General features: G+C 40.1%; 1 protein-coding gene across 1 annotated transcript; it reads right to left on the bottom strand.

Annotated features, from left to right (window-relative positions):
• Positions 1–638: 638 nt before the first annotated feature.
• On the bottom strand, positions 639–2,021 carry LOC137261666 (gonadotropin-releasing hormone II receptor-like). The gene has a single exon (XM_067799443.1). The coding sequence runs from the start codon at positions 2,019–2,021 to the stop codon at positions 639–641; it is 1,383 nt and encodes a 460-aa protein (XP_067655544.1).
• Positions 2,022–22,251: the final 20,230 nt, after the last annotated feature.

The raw sequence follows: 22,251 nt of genomic DNA, 5'->3' as shown, positions 1-22,251 counted from the left end.
ACTTTCGCTTTGGTCGGCTCATAACCGTTACAAATACAGCCTTTATTTCTGTTACTATATACTATTAAATAAATGTGCCAATTTTGTGCAGGTCTAAATGTCAAGTCAGTTGGCCAGGAAACTGACATGCGCCTATGACAGGTCTCAACTTGGAGGCAGAAATGTCCAATCCCATTGTCTCATCGCGTACATTTCAAACTCATGTGACGTCTATTAGACAACGATCAATGTCGTTTGTTCGTGTTTCCATCGCACCCCTTGGTCACATTTACGTCATTATGTAGGTTATCAGTAGATTTTGAGTTGTCATATACATAAAATATTTTGAAAATAAAACGGTTGTGCGCACGACGTAGTATTGTCTACGCCTTATAAAGAGCTTACAATTTTATCTGGAATGGCTTTCTCATGCACCTTACTTTTACAGACCATGTGTGTGCCGTAGGAATGAATGTCATCTACACGTGTAAGGCATGCATATGGATGAAATCACATGCATGTATAGCGCCATTTTTGAGCGAAGAGCACTGCAAGAACACCTTTGGTTGCCAAGATAGTATCACAATGAAGGAAAGGTAATCCATGAGATGTTTAAATGTATGGCATTTCACAGGGATAAACATAATATCACCCAAGAATCACATACACGTTGTCTTGATGTGAGCAACTTCACAAGATCTTTGTTCCCCACCGTCTGAACTATGACGTTCGCCCAAAAAGGTATCTTTGGATGCAAACCTTACTCGGAGTTTGAATCCATTTTTATTTTCCTCGGTGATGATAACACCCTTCACCCTTTCATGCGAGCTACTGCTTGATGTTGAAGCCGGGTCCCGATATCGTGCGGAGAATGCAGAATGTCGTTTAGCGTTCGTGGCTTGATAATCCTCCGTCACAGACATACACTCGGTCATACCGTTACTCTTCAGACTAGTGGTCCGAATAAGCTTGTTAGGACAGAATACTTCCATTAATCCTCTCTTGAGTTTGATATTAAATATTCCATACAATAGCGGATTAATAGCACTCTGTAGCAATGCTATTGTTTCGGCAAAAGCCATAACAGATTTGGGAATCTTGTACTTATATTCACTGTACACCCGTATCAAAGTCGTAACAAAGTAAGGGGTGTAACATGCAATGAAACTCGCAATGATGCTAAATGTCATCTTAATTGTCTTTATCTTAGCTCGAGGGATGGCTTTATTGTCCGCTATCGAACGCCGTAGGGTGAGGTTGCTTTCTTTCGATGCTGCAATGTCCCTTCCCTGTCTCCATACGACAAGAACTACATTGATATAACAGTACGAGATAAACACTGCGGGAACAACAAGAATATAGGAAGTCATAAAGGAGAAGTACAGCTTCCTCTGCCACCAGGCCGTATAGCCTGCACTGGAACACTTCAATTTATGCGTTTCTTTATCTTCGGTCTGGAGGAAGATAAACATTTGAGGAATAGCCAAAACAAAAGCAGAAATCCACGAAGCTACTATCATCTTCTTAGCACGTGAAGTCGTAGCACGATATACAAGTGGCTGACAGATTGCCATGTATCGGTCAAAACTCATCGCCGTAAGTATGAATGTCGTGCTAGCCAGTGTCACTATTTGGATGTAAGTTAGAATCTTACACGCGGCTGGTCCAAGTACCCACTGTCCAAAAGCCACAAACAGAATCTCAGTTGTCATTGTGCAGAAACACACTGTTAAATCTCCAATAGCTAGATTCACGATGAAAATATTCACTCGACTGTAGCGCTTTCGGTAACGGCTACAATTCAGCACGATGATAATGATAGTGTTTCCAACAAAGGTCAATAGCATTATGAAAAGAAGGGAGACAACTCTTTGAATAACATCCGGTGTCCATATTGGTTCCTCCATTGGTGTTCTCTGTCCTGTACCTTTTCCTGTGATGTCGCTGCAGTTGGCGTCTCCGTTGCACAAGTCCTCGTCACTCTGTGCCAGGAACGCCATGGAGGAATACAGACTGGTGTTGTAACCCATGGTGTCGGTCATTTTCTGAAAAGAGAAGCACATTGTTCATTATTGTTCAAACAGAAATGCGAAACAATTGCTGATGCTATAAAACTTCAGGATAAATTGGTCTCGTGTAGATCCGGGGAATAATATGTCTCCAGAAACCCATGCTTGCCACAAAATGCAACTATGCTTGTCATCGGTTCCCAACTGCACAGATATTTGCTCATGCTGTTGACCACTGGATTGTCTGTTCCAGACTCTATTATTCACATTATTATGTAGTTGGGATATTGCTGACTGCGGCGTAAAAAACTCACTCACTCAGGGTAAATTGTTTCATGTATATATTAAAGATTACATTCAATATTGCAAACGTTTCTTTAGACGGATGCTACCCGTACATCGGTTCTGCAATTGGCTGTTTGGACACTTACACTATCACCGATGCATGATGTAACTTAAAGTTACAACGGATTTCATTCCAACATACAGGCTGACAATACTTGTTAGGCAAGACCATTGATGCCAGACAATCAGTCTGTGAATATTTGAAATACCTCAGACTTTGTAAAATACGAACGATTGCCTGAATGACTAACTACATTGGTAGATCTTTTTTAATTAAAAGCGATCAATCCATACCATTTCACTGTTAACGTCCAACAGAACATGATCAAGCAGATGTACGAGGCTGACTGGCGTTGACGTTTTATATTGTTAAGACTCGTTTTATATTGTTAACGAAACTCAGTAGGTCTAATAAAACACCAACGCATGTGCACATGTACTGTGTGATGAGATAAGCACACTGTAATTGTGGCTTCTTCCTGTTAAGAGACGGTCGACGTAAGTTAGTAAGACTTGGTTGACACGTGTCATCGGTTCCCGATTCGGTAGATAGATGCTCATGTTGTTGATCACTGGATTGTCTTGTCCAGACTTGGTTATTTACAGAACTCTGGCATATAGCTGGAATATTGCTGACTCAACTCACTCTCCAAAGTGAATGAAAAGTACCACATGTTTATGGAAAATGTCTGCGACCATGCTAGGGAGTATAATTATTGCAGTTCCTTTTCCAAGACCTATTTCTGTGTAAATGAAATGCTCTGATATTCAGATTTTATACCACATCAATACCAAACAAATGCAAGAGGCGTCATTTTGTCTGAACGTTTGGAGTTTCCATGTCCCGTGAATGGAAAAAAGTAACGTTCTCGGGTTTCAGTATCGTAAATAATGATGGACAGGTCTCCGGTATTTCTGTTTGCCCTATGTGAGCAGTTTTACCCACTATCAGATATATTGTCGTCCTGCGAAATTAAGGTAACATGATTAGTTTTAAACGGGAAGTGAAGCCACACATTTTAGGTATTCGCTTGGAGGTTGTAATGTTTCATACAAACATTAGTGGGCTCTCATATAACGACAAAAACATTTTAATGTATTCTTTTTCTACGCATATATAAAACAACATCAAAGCTTCACGGGATGTGTGTCTTCATTTCATCCCTATGTTTTTAAAACATATCTTACCAAAACAATGACTTTCTGAATCCTTTTTCAACTTTTTTATCTGTGATTTATATTTACAATTTACTAGTAGAATTGTGCTTGTGTTGTACTTCCGCTGTTCCTGCAAATCTTTTCAGGGGAAGGCTTATGAAAGTTATAATATAGAGTTAAGAACATCATGTGTTCGTCTAACCGTTTGCGACCAGAATTACTAATGATCAAAGCGTCACGCTGAAGACCTGAGTTCGATTCCGCCTACGGGCAAATGTATGAAGCCCATTTCCGACATCCCTCGCCGTGGTATTGCTGGACTATAGCTACAAGTGGCTAAATTGTCACTCAAAAAATGGACACGATGACTACATACGTCCTACTACTTCCTGGCAAGATGCAAAGATGGAACACGGGGATTCGTATTCACTGAAGCTTGAAGCCGAAGGTGTAGTACAGATCATGACATACACGCACTTGTAGAACCACTCATGTGTATAGAGGCCTGCTGACGGATGACGTATAGAAAACGCGCTTTCGCAAAGACTTTGATAATAATTGAGAGCGGGGAACAAGAAAGATAGTTCATGTTGAGCACACACCGTTATTACAGGATCGTTATCGAACTGAGATCTAAGTCATGAAACATGACATTGTCCAATTGACGTTGTCAAGCAGTATCATTCAGTCAATATACGTACATGTTAGCAAGCGACATTTTTCCATTACAGACAGCAAGAAGTGTTTTAAAAACTTTATGCAGACATGGATCCGATACAGACCAGACGAAGATGCTGATTATGAATAGGGAAGTAATCGAATCCACATCCTTAGAATCAATCACGATTCGCCAGAACACACAGTCAACCGTCTAACCAGGTGAGTAACCGCGGCTTCTATATTACTGTAACCAGCAGTAGTATTCGATGTATGGCGTATTGACCTCCAGGGGATCTCAGTGTTAATGTGCTAGCTTATTTAGCGATGCATGCTAAAAACATGGCATACATGATTAGTTTAATGAGTACCGTCACATTGAATCGATGTGAACCTTTTAGCAAGTGCAAGCCATTAATTCCAAGTGTGTTTGAACCGTTAACAACTTATCGTATTAATTTGTCTTCAGTGCGCCTCCTCTAATAACAGTGCAGAACCTGGATGACGTCAATCACACGCAGCATGTTTACTTTGACGCCATTTTCAAGGATTGTTTCCTTGCACTTGTTTTGACCACGTTATTTCAAATTTGGAAATCTCGGAACAACGCATGGTATTATCATGTCTGTAAAATCAGCGGATAGGGTGCATGCGAAACGAAAACCATAATCCTAGTGAGTCAGAGATTCGAGTACACAATCAGCGGATCCGGACACAACCAGGGTCAACTAGTTTGCACAGCTATATCGTAGATCATAACATCCTCTCATATGAAATTAATCCGAAAGTGGATGAAACGTGAGACAGGCAATTCTGGAAACTATATCAGATACAGAATATCATATCTAGTGAGAGACTGAATAATATTTTTGACCAGACAATTAATATCAGCCATAACAGAACGAGTGCAATACTTGGCCGGTGCTTCGCAGTCATGACTGGTGAGCCGAAGCCGCCATATCACGAGTTTCATTGTTCAACATGATGTCTGGTATTGTTCATGAGTTCACATGACGCCATCTGAACAAATTGCTGCGATTGATATATATAGTTGACAATTTACACCTTTCTTTATTCATCTGCTCTTATACAACACCACTGAATAACACATGGAAAATTGACTCCAAACCCGGAATCACGGATCCACTGTCCCGAGTGATTGAATATTGTACGTCCATTAACAAAGACTCGGGATCAATTCTATTCACTCACTTAGGACAGATAACCCGTAATGTACTGTAGCTCTTCGCTTATGGTCTAATTATATATGGCAGGTCGTGCTAACCAAGCCTCTTGAGGCAGGAGAGACCGAAGCGACCAAAGTTGGAGATGGCACTGAGTGTCATGTCCTAGATGTGCTGCACAAGGGCAGGTCAAGGTCATCACCACCAGGGGAAATTCCTGCGGGAATTTCAACTACATTTTGTGACGGCACTGCAGAAAATGGCGGACAGACGTACACGGGCGGATGGCACGAACATTTGTCTAGCGAAACGTGCCCAGCGCAGCGTAGATATGTCTGTGCGAACAGGCAATCAGCGGATCCTGGATGCTAATCTGCATATCAATCTTCATATGTGTTGTATGTAGTCTCTCCGAGTTCAATATGCCCGTGTTCGGCTGTGCCAATTTAAGAATACATTCTATTTTCTCAGGTTTAGATAGCTTTTCTGAACGACATTATCAAGGTCGACGTTATCACATCTTGTGAACTGAATCAACATCTCAAGTATGACTGCTACAATACATCGGCACTATTGACACCGTTACACAACAGCTTACAGTTTAAATGAAGACAATGAAACCGGGTCCTTCGTGACCGCTAAACATTAGTATACCATGGGGACACCAGTGATAGGCTTTCTGAATGTTCGCACGTTAGAAACCGCTATGGTGACAGGATGGACAAGGGTTTAGTTCAATAGTGCGAACTTTGTTCTAAGGTGATCGTATCTTCCATACGTTATCATCGGCTTAGCATAATGATCGTTTGTTGAACGATACCCAGACAGTCACTACCACAAATGCCTCTCCAATGTTCCTCGTCTAACACCTTACAAACGCTTCTTGCAATGGGTAAATTAAGTGTTTCGTGGCCACATTAAGACCAAACAAACAATTAACTGAATTTCACCCATTAATGTTTCATCAATAAATTAATAAAAAGATCTTAATATAAAACATTACTGTCCCGTCAAAATTTTAATGGCCAACATTTCAGGAAAGATCTTCAATATATTAGTTTCCTAACTCGTTTCCAGTACAACATTTTCGAAGAACCCAACATATTGTCAAGTTGCCACACAAACTTATCTTCTATCTGAACCTCTTTTGACTTTATCGATATCATATTGTTATGTCGTCGGAAAAGAAACAATAACACGTAAACATACCACGTACAACTAACCGCAAACAGAAAATCATAAACGCTAAAACTTTAACAATAAGGCAGTCATTTACGACATATTTGCTAATACTAGTTTGCAGTGATGTCTTGAAATGAATTCTGGAAACAGAATATTCGTGGATTTAATACATAGGTATAAATGAAACCAGCACAGACACCAGATGTCATTGATTTGAAATGAACAGAAATATTACGTACGTTTTCTAACTTCTCGTTGATGATTAGTCCTTCATCTTCAAAGATGAAGCGAAGAATTCACGCTGGAATTCCACTTGCATTCCAGATGCATTCTACATGAAACGAATCTCTCGGTGCATCCATAATGTGCCAACAGGAGCAGTATTCATTCTAACATTCCTCCTTTTCTGTTGTATACCCATATAAATCATCACACATTTTCAATGTATCACACCGATGCTTAAAAGTCACGGCGATCACCAACACGAACTTATAATCCTGTTCGGAAAAGTTGCTTGACGCCTGTGACTGCTACATCTGGCTGTAATCACGTTCTGAAGAGAAGTGTCGACATGCTCCGCCGTACAATGATGAAGATCAATAGCTAAGAAAGCGAGTCTACGCAAAACCGGAATACTCCAAGCCTATTGATTTGTAGGTGATTGAATATCTATTGCATTTCCAGATTGATACCACGGATATAAGGCTAGGGGTTGGTTCGAAAAGCAGAGCTTATAGCTTCCTAGATGGAATGGACAAAGGCTCTTTTACGTTTGCCCATTATGCCAAGCAAGATATACGGAAGTTGGGGACTGTGCTATTGGTTAATGTGTTAGAATCACGTCCATATTCCCCAGTTTTGATTTGCGACTTTTGTGTAATAAATGTTAACCTGATCCCACACAAGAAATAAGATATCATACATCATTTTGCACCGCCTACGGAGCATTTAAAGACACACAGATATTTTCTGAACGGAATGAACTTGTTTATAAATGACAATGGATTATGTTCACGTTCATATTTGACATTTTAACGTTAACTTGTCTCAAGTTGTTTAAGTGTTGGTAATTGAGAAAACGATGCTACGAGAGCATTTCGTTTTGTGGATGTTTGTGGAAGAGCAGGTCTTTTTCTTGCAAGCGATGGCTACACCGACCTTAGCAATTTTCACACAATATGAGGGGGCAACTAAAATGCTTTTCGCCAATTATATCAATGTTGGGAATCAAGACCCAATGGTCGGCGTGACGTTCTGACGTTGTACCACTAGGCTATCCAATCGCCCATGGGGACACAGTGGTTGAACAAACACTTTCATTGTTGATGCTGTAGGGGATGCTATTTTGTAGGTGATGCTGTCATATTACAAACTATGATACTACAATTTTTGACACGAATGACTTTTATGTTCAATACCAGATAGTGACTCGTGACACATTCTCCAGATGAAGTGAGAGTAGTAGAATAAAATCATCCCCCTGCTGAAGAGGAATGAGTAAGTTTAGTTTTACGCCTCACGAAACAATATTCTAAACGGCGGTGGTCCGTTAATAATTGAGTCTGAGCCAGACAATCCACTGATCAACTGTATGAATATCGAGCTACGCAATTCGTATACGAGCCTGACCACCATATTCCTTTAGCAGCCTTTTAGGTTAATGAAGATCAGTTCCTACCCGGATCTTCACGAATATTTAGAACAGGAGATTATATGCTTACGCTTTTTTACCATCTCATATCTATATGATGTATGGGTTTTTTTTACATGCTTTTGGAACGGTAGTAACAAACAAAAGGGTACTGCTTTGCAGTTGATTCTTGATTGTCCCTGCGGGAAGACGTTGGTCGCTTGGTCAGAATACCAGTTAGGGTTTAAACTCAAGGTTTTCGACACATCTGTGATGTAGGAAGAAACAGACATCGTGGAAATGTGTAGGAAACGCGTGTCTATATGAATGACGGATTTCTTTTTAGTGCTGATAACAGCATACCATTTTAGCTTGATAATAGTTCACGAATCTAACGTCGCAGTCATGAAATAGAAGAACTTGTTCATAAAGTTTGTCAACTTTTAACTTTAAAGTTATTGAACTTCCCAACTTCTATAAAGATAACATAACACATAGCAGCACAATAATATAGAGCATCTATGGCTTATATTCAGCATCGGAAAATAACCTCTGTTCACGCAGTTTGGCCTTACCACGTGCACACTCTGAAGTGCCCCTAAAAATGTTGAATTAAATATATTTTACGTGAGTAATTAGTTTGGAAATCTGAGAGCCGAGAAATGGGTGTCTATCTTTAATGGTGGCGATATTTCATTTTATTTAAAAATATTTTTCGAACCAAAGCGAGAGAAGTACGTTGCTTCGCTCGCAAGTTGAGCAAGCCTATTTCCTGTAGCAGGGTCCACGGTGGCGATTTCTCATCTCAATCGAAACGCAACACATCCGCGCGTTGGGGCTTGAAGTTTGGAAACACAGAGCCATTCATGTAACTTTAAATACCAGGCTACTGATCTCACGTCCAATGTTATTTAGATCTCATTCATTAAGATCAATATCTTCATTGGTAAAATAAAAGCAGAACCTTTTAAGTCACTCGCAAATACTTGTCGAACGGTTTCAGGAGGAAATGGGTAAAAAGGCCTGTGTTGCTTTGGATACCCTTTAACATGTGATTAACTTGAATAAGAGGGAGACCATCAATGCATTGCGCCAACATTCTTGACAAAAATAAAACATTGTTCACATTACGCTCACCCTATAACGACGCATACGATCACCATTATCTGTATTGAAAGAACGTCCGGTATTAGTCAGTTCTAAGTTCATAATGACGTTAATCCTGCCTATCAGTCTTTCATGTACGCAGGTATCCTTCGATAGTGGGCGAAACACAACTTGTACATATCCTGTTCGCAATGACACAGGCGAACACACAGCTGACAAAAGAACCAAACACACTCGCAAACACGAAGGGACTCGGAATCAGAAGTATGTGGTCTTAATTTGCCATATATATTTTTTCAGATCTTTGAAAGTAATGCGAATTTACGAATTCACGTCGATATCTCAACAGACCAACGTGAAACTTCACTTTGAGAAATACATCATGGTCACACGCCACGTGAGGATCGCAGTACCATTCGACAAGTGACAAGTTGACTACTGCTAATAATTATTTAAAATGGGTAGGCGTGTGGCGGGGTCATCAGCTCACTCCTACCGATTTCTTGTAATGTTTCAATATTATTTTTTCATACATTTTTCCGAACATGTAACTTATCCTTAGAACTGGCACCAAGAACATTATTTCAGTTATCGATGTCTGATGTTGGAATATGAAAAAGCGCGTAATATAAACAACTTTCATAAAATATTAGTTTAACGGGGAAGGTTCACATGTGATACCTCCAGACCCAGATTGAGTGAGTCAGTGAGTCAGTGAGTCAGTCAGTGAGTCAGTGAGTCAGTGAGTGAGTGAGTCAGTCAGTGAGTCAGTCAGTGAGTCAGTCAGTGAAATGGACTTAACGTCGATTCTCGAATTCTGGAAAGTATTCAAATTACATCTAAACGTGTCAATTTGATGAGTGGGGATAGCATGCGGGAATGCAGGTCTCAGACGTTTACAATTTAGGTGAGTGAGGTTAGTTTTACGCCGCACTCAGAAATATTCCACTAATATAGCAGTTACAATTTAGGTGTGGACAAGATATTGGCTCAGAGACATATTAAGAGTAAATAGGGAATCGAATCCATGATCACATGTTCCTGGCGTGATGAAGGGACGTAACTATACACATCGAATTTCGACGACCCGCGATCAGATTATATCAAGAACACTCCACAGCCATTCTATCGATAAATTCTATGGATATTCTTCACATGACCTTTGAGGACAGATTACTCTTGATCTGATAAGATACCGTGGTATAAGTTGCGCACATATGCCAATCTCACGTCCTTCATGTTTAGGCAAATATTGTGAGGAAAACAAGAACATAAACAACACGGCTGTACGGCGTGGGCGGCTGAGGCATCCAGGGATATTTATGACTTGCAAACTATCGTCGTTGCTCCCCAGCGATAGCATGCGGACTGGAGATTACGGGTCAAGAGTTGTTGTCACCATAGTTGATGAAGTGAATTAGTTTGCCCCTTGCGACAACATAGCGAAACAAAACGGAAGAGCATTGGTAATAATAGCCCTAGCAGAGTCCATTAGAACCGTTCCTGGTTCGAACATAACGACGGTACATAGATTTGCATATAATTAATGCAGGTACAATGAAATGATTCTATAAATAGTTGGCAGACTAATATAAGCTCTCTAAGTAATTGCTTAATGATGGTGGCTTACTCGAAGATCAAAACAGATGGGAGGAGAATTAGACGGGCCAAACCGTGCCATTTTGTAATCTATTTTAGGATTGACTCTAATGGTGATATCCATGAATGGAAACAAATGACACATTAACATGTGACATAGTCCCTTAACTTGAAACATACGACTGTGTTCAGTGTTCACAAAAAACAATGTTAAGCCAATTAAAAGCATCACTTGTTATTGAGGATGAGGACATTTTGAAACGTTTTCAGTCTATATCCGGCATCTGAGGATTATGATAATAATGTACATGAATAAATGAGCTTTTTGTTTATCATTGCACTTGTTTGCCTTAAAAACTGATCAGAACTTCCAAATCAAACACGGATCCAGTGTCGGGTGGTATTCGGAACCGTTTCTGAGTACAAGCACCATTACCGAAACTGTCTCTCTGGGATATACATCTCTGGGATGCACTGTACAAAAAGTCGAACGGTACATATCTCGAAACATGCAATTAGACAAATCCTGAAACCGTTCGTGTCTGAAAACACAGACCAAGCTATTCAGAGACTTTCTAGCAGATCTCGTCTCATACTGCAAAGTATTGTTTATATAAATGCTATAGTGTATAATTCATGACAGCCTTTATCCAATTATTTCTAGGGACTAATGTAGCCAAGGCATGTGAGACTTATTCCAAAGTATTTAATCTGCATTCTTAATCCTTATCTCTAACGCAGTGTACATTGTCTTGTCAGCCACCATACTGTCACTGTCATTAACTACTGTATATGGCATTTTTGGCCTTAATTAGTCATCCCTTTTGTCTGTGTCTGTCACGCCATCAACTGTACAAGGAAATGCCATTGTTTCGCTATCTGTCCATTGTTGAGTCTTTGCCTGTCTGTTGTTGTAAACAACTGTATGTATATGCTTACATGTCTTTTGAAAAAGACGAGTCCGGTATTCCGACTGTCTGTGTAGGCCCGACCGCGAGCAGGGTTGTGCCGTTCGTGAGAAACAGGATGAGCAGAAACTCCGCTCACCTCATTCGGGTATACTTGTTTGCCATGTCTTCTGTAAGCACCTAAAGACGTTTGAACTCAGTTATGTCTTCGTTAACGTACGGTCAATCTTTATTCCAAGCTAGTTCCCCAGTCGACCATGATCCGTATATACACGTTGACATGAATGAGAAATCGCTCGGACCCTTAGGGTTACAAGGTCAAAGCATTTTGTCTCAGATGACTGCACATACTCGTCTCAGATGACACCACATACTCGTCTCAGATGACACCACATACTCGTCTCAGGTGACACCACATACTCGTCTCAGATAATTCCACATGCTTGAGTATGAATTCTTTCAAACAACAGATTTATTGTTAAGTGATAGGTCTATTTTCTTCAGTATCCAGATGAAGACCTTGTACTGTTCACTTTTGTAACATCATCAAAGAAGGGGTAAACTCTTATGGATTTAGTTTCACAGGTAACCTATTACCTCTACACCGTGGCTGGTCAAGCTAATCCTTCCCAAATAGATGGGATTAATTCACATAGGGCTGGGTAAGCGGGAATTACCAAAACTCAGACACTTTCAGGAGTCAAGTTGTCCACAGTCACCTATCAAACTAATCTCTGTGACTACTGTTCCTTACACACAACTGTTCATCACAATAACAAGTTAAGTACTACACATAACAAAATCTACATGAACAAGTCTTGGAAATAAAACAGTGAAAAGTCAAAGTTTTTCATGAAGAAATGTGATAAAGACCTGCATTCCAAGCGGCAACTTTTAATTGTGTACAGTACTGTTCCCGAAGAATTATTCATCAGCGGTGCGAATAGTAAATAATCATGTTTAGATTTCGCCAATACTAACAATACCTCACATGCACACTAACGTGAAAATGAGAATGTGCAAGCATTCGGTGCAATACAGAACATCATTATCCTTTGATAATCGATCAATGTAAGGCAATAAACGAGCCTTAACCCATCGTTTGATTAGAGCTATTAGCGTAGTAGGTACTGTGATCCTGCAATGAAAATCCGGAAGTGTTCCAATAACGTATGTTTATTTAAAGATCAAGCATTATTGACAGAGAGATGCATCGGATACCGGCCATGCAATGAACATGATAACAAGCCTTAAGATGTCTGACTGGTATCATTGATTTGTTGACAGGGATCATCTGAATGGCAGAAGGAAGATCTTTGAACTTATACGTGGGTGGATCAAAAGTAGTAAAGGTGGTACAGCCTAATGGCGATGTGGGCCAGAAATAAGGTCTGTTGATGCCCAGGATATTAAAGATTGCTTTGAAATCATAAATGCACCTACATCTACCACAGTAGATATTTTTACCATGTGTTATAGTGTTAGATCGTTTCTCACAAGATCGGGTTAAAACGTAAAACTGCAACAAGTTTGGTTTGGACAAACAGAATCCTAAATATGAATAACGTACAATAAAGGATAACAATCTGACAGAAAACAAAATGGTTTTACGATTTACATGTAATATACGTATTTCATTTAATGGTAACTTGCACCAGATGACATATTAGATTCAAATACCTACCAAATGCAGTCAAATATTCTAGTATTGCCATTTGAACTGAACTGTGTAGCAAGTACAATTACAACAAAGGAAGATGTTTCACCTTCTCGAACACCACACCTCAAAGAGTTTTGTGTTACATCACGAGGAGAAGCCGCAGTGAGAAACACTTCTATACTGTTTCAGCCTTTGTATCACTGCCCTGATCACAAAGAGTTGATACCTTCTTGTAGACAAAAACTCTTGCAGACAGTTGACCAAGAAAAGGCTAAAACACCACGTCGTCATCAAATAGTGTAAACGGAATCTGGGCCACCGGGCTCAGATGAACACAGTTCTCATGTGCTTGAGTTCCAGTTTACGTGTTTACAGCAATACAACCATTTTTCAAGAAGCAAAATGCACCCCGACGACACACTTCGGCATATCATGACGTATGCCATCACTCATTGTTCATTACCTTTACAAACTCACCTAGGTTCAAGTAGTTATCGTCCCATTCAAACAGCTGACCATCACTAAAATACAAATGTACCGACACTGTGAAATTATGTTACTTTGTGAACTTGATAAATTTCAATACGATTTTCACGTGTCGATGTGTTTATTTTATCCTGATCGATTTCGATCCTAAATGTCAGTGGATTCTAACAAAATTACTTAGTACAGTAGACTGGTCCCCAACAAACAAGCCTCTATGTGCAGCTGGCTCGGTTCATTCCACACAATGCATAGGACGGCAGTTGGCAGAATGCAATTGGAATGACGTTTGTGCATTTTGTTCTGTGTAGCTTGTCATTGTGAATCATTGATTGCATCACATGTGCATGCGGGCATATTTATGGATCGATGCTTCGTGAGATATACATATCGCCTGCAGATATTGTACAAGAGAAATCAATGCAGAATTTGTACATGTTTGCGGTAATTATAAGATACACATTTCCATTGTCATCCTTGTTCAATAAAGCAGGTGTTACTGTAGAGTCAACTGACTCTTTTAAATGTTCGCTCGACATCCATTGAGCTTCTAAAAGGCTTGTGAAATCAGCTTTTGTGATTGTATTTCCGTTTATTCGTGAGACCATAAAGTAATGGATGCTTGTTTTGAGGACAGTGTCTTTCGCATTGGTCGTGTGTTCGATTCATACAAAGAAGGACCATATCTCAAAACGACTTATGAATGTTTATGGATTGCACCAAAGGGATAAATCCGCGAACTGGCACAATGGGTACAACCACAATAGCAGTGTTAAGTATTAACAATCTGTGTTTTGACACACCTTGCAATTGATCTAAGTGCTTGAATTGGGTTTAACGTCTGTCTGAATAACATTTCCCAAGCGAGTCAGCTTGACGAAGGTTTTATATGTTCAACAATAGCGCAAAGAGCATTAGCACACCAATGACGATTGTATCTGACTATTAGAACCATTGCTGTTACATCGTTTATGTTCTTGACGAGTCAGCTATGGATTTCGCAATATTTATTATTGCCTCAATGGTTAGGTTTTATGCCATATTTCAGTAATATTCCAGCATCGGGGGACGCCAGGAATGGGCTTCACACATTGTACCCATGTGGGGAATATTGAACTCGGGTGTGACAAGTGAACCACTTAACCACTAGATTACCCATCAGCCCCATGTTCTGTAACGCTCAATGAGGTTGTCTACCTGGTACCGAAACTAGTTTTCGCTTGTTCACTTGTGTGCTAGATAGTATCACGCGTGATCGATTCGTCAAACATCGGTCGCAGTCAGCCGTCAGCGCGATAAGCAACAGATATATACTTCTGAACACAAACTGTATGAGTAATGGTGCCACCGGTGAGGCTAGACCCTTTTGACGAACGTCTGGTGCCATCACTGACTGTCGGGGTAGGTTTCAATACTTTTCATCGCTGGATTGTCTTTCACGGGCGATTTAATTGGTCTAGCCTGACAATTCAGACTGGTTATTCTCTGGCATTCACGTTTTCTATTCCATTACATTTGTGAGGACAGACTGGTTATAACGGAGACCCAGGGATAAGAGTTCTTTATCAAAATTCAACTCATTTCACGGTTTGGACCAGGTACACAACGGTTAAGAGAGCAATGGTTCACGCCTTTAGATGTGAGTGACATGTAATAAGTCTTTCCTCAGTCCTGAAGGTATTTTTGAAAATCGTGTAGTTTGGAGTACCTACTTGACGTCTGTGTATACTTGACTGGGCAGCAGGTACTGACAATAATAACTGCTCTTGGTGCTGTTGTCAAGTCACGTTCTATATATTTGGTCAATGTTAGTCAAAACTGTTATCATATGTGATGCGACTGAATGTTTCTTACCTCTACCAAGATACAATAACAAATATGTACAGTATAAGCGCCAAAAATGCCCTGTCAAGAGTAAATTCGACTGTACATTTTTGACAATACCATGATCCTGCGTTTATGCAACCCCTTTGAAATGGAGATAATACTATTTAGTGAAAAGATGACCATATCCTGTCCTACCAGCAAACGGGTCTCATCATCTTTCCCCGGATCTTGATGCCCGTATAACTCGTATCTGCATTAGACATAATCATTGTTTGTCGATAAACCAGAAATCAACAAGGATGGTGATCTGCTGAAATATGTATTATCAATACCCACACATCATGCTTTTTCCGCCAAACAAAGCTAAATGCTTTCAACACACCCACATTATTCCAGTCGAAGAAGCAAACGAGGACAATAACAAACAATACTATTATCCTAATGACATAGCTCATACTAATTGACACCCTCTCTATCAATACACAATTTTCTAATCCACTCCTCTGTGCCCGCGGATCTTCTCAGCATCCCTTCGCTTCCTCCTCCGCAACGATTGCCCCAGAATCAATTCACTGAGGCATTGACAGCGTATGGAGGGGCCTCAACCGGCAGCAGGAACTATGTTTGGAACCGTGTTTCGGATACGTGTAATTTCCGATGAGGGGTCCTTGAAATAGAACTAAGTGAGCGCCACCTATAATAAAAACAGCAAATGATGAATTAATACCTTGAGGCATGTTTGATGTGGCGTGCTGTTGTGAGCCCTTGTTGAGTCCGTGAATGGATATGCTGGAAATTTGTCAGTGTGAAATCCATATATGGAATAAATGCTTGAGTGCGGGAAGGGTGTCTCGGACAGTGTGCGAAATAGTTTCCAAAATTTGCTTGTCAGTCGGGGTAGCTATGTGGTAGTTTATTCGCCCACAAACTAATTCATTAACCCAAGTTTAGTTGTTAATGTGATGAACATTTCCATCAAAACATAACACTGAATGATACTGGACCGAGTGGAGTTTTACTAGCCACGGGCAAGCGAGCAAGCGGGCCAGCTGCTGTTTCGCACACGGTTCTCGGCGAATGGCTTGGGTGAATGGTCAATGGTTCAGGTGAGTGAGTAAGTGGCTATGTTTAAAGAGCAAGTGGCCAAGGTGGGTGCTTTTGTGTGTAAGGGCGCCACCAGTGGGGCATTGTACGTTTATAGTTCTACATACACCTGCTATCATCAGTGTTTTGACTGTGAATCATGACTTTCATGATATTGTCAGAATTGTACCACCGATTCTTGTTTTAGCAGGTTTTTCGTATGGGCGCAGAAAGAGTTGTATTGTTTTGATTTAAAGAAATGGGATGCATTTGCCCATTGATTCTTATAATGTCCATCATCGGATTATCCGCCGACTTACACCTGAGATTGTGCAGAGATGTTCCACAAGATATAATATATTCGAACACAATAACACCTCGCCGATCTCACACCCATGTATTGATCCACGTATGGATACAGATTAATTATCACACCCAGAGCATTTCCTGAGCATTTATAACAGCTGTATATAACCTTACAGATGTACTGCATCTTTGTGCCATATATATATGAAATCTGAGGAGTAGTATAGGGAATAGTGATTCTAAAACACTTTACATATAGGGTGTGCTAAAGCTAAGCAAAGCTAAGCAAAGCTAAGCAAATTTGCTTAGCTTTGCTTAGCTTTGCTTAGCTTTAGCACACCCTATATGTAAAGTGTTTTAGAATCACTATTCCCTATACTACTTGAGGTTCCTGATTGTGCCACACATATATAAATCTGAGGTTCCTGAGGCATTTAGATGATCTGAGGAGGAACGTGGGGTGGTTCGTCGTCTCAATCTATTAATGTTTTGTTTGAGCAAGGTTATAACGTTCAAACATGTAAATAATATGTAAGGAAACGTAGCCACTCGGGTTGGTGTCCTTTGGACCTGAGGTTTGGGTGACCACCGTGTTGTTGAACATATGTTCTACCGTAGTACCTTCAGACGTGATCATAGTGATCTCAGAATATTAGAATCGTCTTCTCTTTGTAGTGAATATTTCGTTTACGTATCGTTATTGGTTTCAGATCACTTTGATGATGGACCAAACGTTTCAATCAAATGGTCTTGTCTTATTCACTTTAGGAGTAATTCAATATTGAATCTAAATCCAATAGTTTCCTCACAGTTCATAGAAGGTCAATCCATGGCAAGCATTGTCTCACAGCACGTACACGCAACGTACCTGTAATTGTTCTCATTTCAACTCTTCCGTGATTGGATAAAAGTGACCATCCTCATAACATATACTGTGCAGTTTGGACTATATCAAGCATGTGTTAAACATTAATATCAAATATTGATCATACAAAGTGAGACACGGAGCCCCTTTGGTGGCAAATGTTTCATACTCACGCAAAAGCAGGTCAGTTGTTCGCTTGACAAAAACAAATGGTGAACCTGTGGTACGAGTCATATGATAATGCTTCAACACCATTGCAGACGATGCTGACAAATTTGAAAAAGCCCTTTTAGGGCTATGCTGATATCATGAATTATTGTATCAAAATATGTGCCGATGATGCAACGAAATCTTTCAATGCAAGAGAGAGAGAAAAGCAAACACTTTTAAAGTTTTGTCAGGAACGCATCAAAATCGGAAATACCCAAGACTATCATACACGTTTCGAAAGCCATACTGAACCTTTCATGGTGAGAAACATGCCTCAACAGCTCACGTTTCGAAAGCCATACTGAACCTTTCATGGTGAGAAACATGCCTAAACAGCTCACGTATCGAAAGCCATACTGAACCTTTCATGGTGACAAACTTGCCTAAACAACTCGCGTTTCGAAAGCCAAACTGAACCTTTCATGGTGAGAAACATGCCTAAACAGCTCACGTTTCGAAAGCCATACTGAACCTTTCATGGTGAGAAACATGCCTAAACAGCTCACGTTTCGAAAGCCATACTGAACCTTTCATGGTGAGAAACATGCCTAAACAACTCGCGTTTCGAAAGCCATACTGAACCTTTCATGGTGACAAACTTGCCTAAACAACTCGCGTTTCGAAAGCCATACTGAACCTTTCATGGTGAGAAACATGCATAAACAACTCACGTTTTGAAATGATACTGAAGGCCTTTTGGTGTGTATGTGTGTGTGTGTGCGTGTGTGTGTGTGTGCGTGCGTGCGCGCGCGCGTGTAGGTGTGCGTGCGCTGGTTCAAGCATTGATTGTACACTGTAAGTCAACTTCTGTTACATGTACGTAACAAAATGACAGAGTCAGATCGTGAAATGACCCATCATGCAATGCGAAGTACCTATCTGTAAGTATATATCTGTAAGTTCGTACCGAACAAACTTAACACTGGGCTTAAATTCCCGAACACTTAATGAATCTTAAGTGGCTCTTATTCGCTAAATTTGAATAGCAAGAAAGCGATTTGTCATGTTGCTAGGTGAAAACGATTAGTTGTTAGACATCTGCTGCTCGTGGTTACTTGCGGACATCATACAACTACCATAATATTCCCCTGCAACATCTGGTGTTTCATGGCCAATTGTGAGAAGTGACCGAATTCATAAACAGTCTGTAGCGAGGAGATGTAGATTGAATAAATGGCTTTTCTCGGCAACAGCACGACTGAGAAATCAGCAAAGTCGGTACATATCCTGACCATTAGCATCTACTTAAGATAGGAAAGGATATTCTCAAAGACTAGAACCCATCTGTCTGAGACACTCTGTGAAAGGAACGATTTGTGCTACTTCTAAGGGTCTTCTTGTCTAAATACCAGTGATGTATAATGTCTGGTGACATAGATTCCAGATGAGTTTAACAACGTCTGACATCAGTGTGACGAGATTTACATCGTAAAGTACCATCGCTAGCAAACGCCAAGAGCTGTCAGTCAAAGTCAATACCGACCGTTACTATAGGATGTGGATGAAACACCTAAAGGGTCTAGGAAATGGGCTTATGAAGAATGGTAATCCTTATCAGGACGAAGAATGGCAATAATTACCAAAAGCTATTTAACAACATATGTATGCTTGAATCTTATAGTATGGTTTACTTGTCTTAAGGTGCAAAAATACACTAAACGCCATAAGATGCGTTACCCTCCTATCACACACCACACACACTCTATGAAACACATTAAATTATCAACGGTATGTTAGAAGGTATTAGTTTAGAAGAAAGCTTAACAACACAGCTTTTTAGTGACTATTTGATTCCATATTAAATGACAATAAAATGCAGCAGAATGTTTCATCCTAACTTTACGAAATTCATCAATGATGGAGGGTAGCGTGTCTATTGGCGTTTATTGTATAATTAATCTTACAACTGTAAGAAAATATGGTATAATGCATCAGCGCAATTTCTGAAACATTTTATTCTTAGATTTACAGTTAACTCAGTGTTCAGTTAATTACGTTATATTCAAAACTCTTATGACGAACAGACTGATATAACGAACTGTGTTTTCCCTGCATGATGCACTGAAATTAGTGTCTTTGAGTTCGTGATGAATAACAACGAAAATATAACTGATTCACTAATCGCAAACACTTGCTATGAAAGTACGTCGGATACAATACGTTGGAAAGCTGTGCCAGGATTTTCCCAGTTGTTAGAGCGCTAGATCAACATGCCGTAGACACGGGTTCGATTCCCAACATGGGTACAAGTCTGAAGCCCATTGCTGGAATATCCATAAAAGCGGCGTAAAACAATACTCAAAGTGTGATGCCCTAAGCCATTTGAACTCTAAGACATAAACGGTAATAAATATTGGACGAAAGATATAACGATGGTAATAATTTCTATTATTGCATACCTTTTCGCTGTCATATCACTTATATTCGAGTTTGTTTCAATCACACAAGGGACATTTAAGATGAAATGTCGGACTTACTCCGTAAACATGTACTTATACATGTACAGCACACTTTTATTGGTACATTCCTCTCTCAGTAGGAATGTCTTTTGATAACGGACATTTAATTACTGAGAAAATGTAATAATATACAAATATAACATTTCTAAATGGTAATATGTATTCATAATCGTAGACGTGATGGAATAGGCAGAGAGAGAGAGAGACGGTCGTAATGAGGGCAGGAGTTTAAGTAAAATCTTCATAGTTACTTTTTCTAGCGTTCTTCATTCTTTTGCCGACGTATGAACACGAGCTTGTTGAAAATGTCGAACGTGGTGATTTCCTGCCTGAACGGTTTAGTTTCCTGCCAGACATTTTTAGTTTCTTACCGTTCTAAGTTGCAGGGAGAAAGTTCTAGTTTCTAGCCGGAACGTTCTAGTTTCCTGTCGGAACGCCCAACATATCTGCCTCTACCTTTTAGTTTCTTACAGGAACGTCCTACTTTCCGCTTCTGTTTTACAGAACGTCCTACTTTCCTGTCGCAACGTTCTTATCGGAACATCCTTGTTTCCTGTCGGAGCCTGTTAGTTTGGTACTTGAACATCCTAACTACCTGTCGGAACGTTTTCGTTTCTTACCGGAAAGTCCTAGTTTCCTACCGGAATCATAATCCTGTGCAAAGCCTCGTTTCTCTCTGCTTTAGATTTTCTTGAAGACTGAGTGAAGTACCATCCTCTTTTCTGGAAGACTCATCAAAAGAAAAAACAACCCTTAAAATCAATGTCAGTCCTGCCACTTTGGTCTTGGGCTGCATCAGCTTACGAGTAACAAACATTTACGTACTTGATAAATACGTTGATGCGGCAAGAAGTTACAAGTGAGATGTCAATAGTCACAAATGTTCACTTGCTGCCCAGGCCATTCAGTGACAATATAATGGAAGGTCGTCAACCAATGAAGTCAAGCGAAATGTCAATAAATGTCCAGAGATTACCGGAAGCGTAACAAGCTAGGTTTCTTTTAAGGGCTAAGACGGAGCGATAAAGTCATTCCATGAAGTGTATATCCAGACCAAACGGGCAATCCAAAAGTTAAGGCCAGTCTGTCAATACCAGCCCATCGACACGAGTATTTGTGTCAACACACTGGACAATGAACTTAATGAGAAGATATTGGGTGATTCTTGCCTAAATACTCGGTGTTCGGGATTGGAAGATCAATGCTGACCTTGACCTTTAATTATGCAAAAGAATCAAAATCAAACGGCGAACTGTTACTGAAATAGCACCGTGAAAGTCAGTGGCTATTGTATATAAGGAGAACGGTAAACATGATGTAGTTGTCAAGGCGTGGGTGATTTGCTTTATTCCAGCTGATGATATGTTGACGAAGCCCTCAATGTAAATCCACAAGTCAACTCTCCGTACTGCCACGTTTACGTTTGGTTTGAAGTAGACGCGACGCCAAGAAGCAGAGGTGGACACGCACTCTCACGTTTAAGTCGCGTTTCCGGTTCGGCCTCGCAAACATTGCTGTTTCGTTGTAAACCAAACATCAGCTATATCCATCGATGCAGAAATAAAAGCTTGTCATAAATGTCATTCTAACTTAAGATCAT

The sequence above is a fragment of the Haliotis asinina genome, chromosome 14 (assembly GCF_037392515.1).
Source record: "Haliotis asinina isolate JCU_RB_2024 chromosome 14, JCU_Hal_asi_v2, whole genome shotgun sequence".
In the NCBI taxonomy this organism is placed as follows: domain Eukaryota; kingdom Metazoa; phylum Mollusca; class Gastropoda; order Lepetellida; family Haliotidae; genus Haliotis; species Haliotis asinina.
The sequence above is the reverse complement of the archived record's forward strand: the minus strand, read 5'-3'. Positions and strand labels throughout refer to the sequence as shown.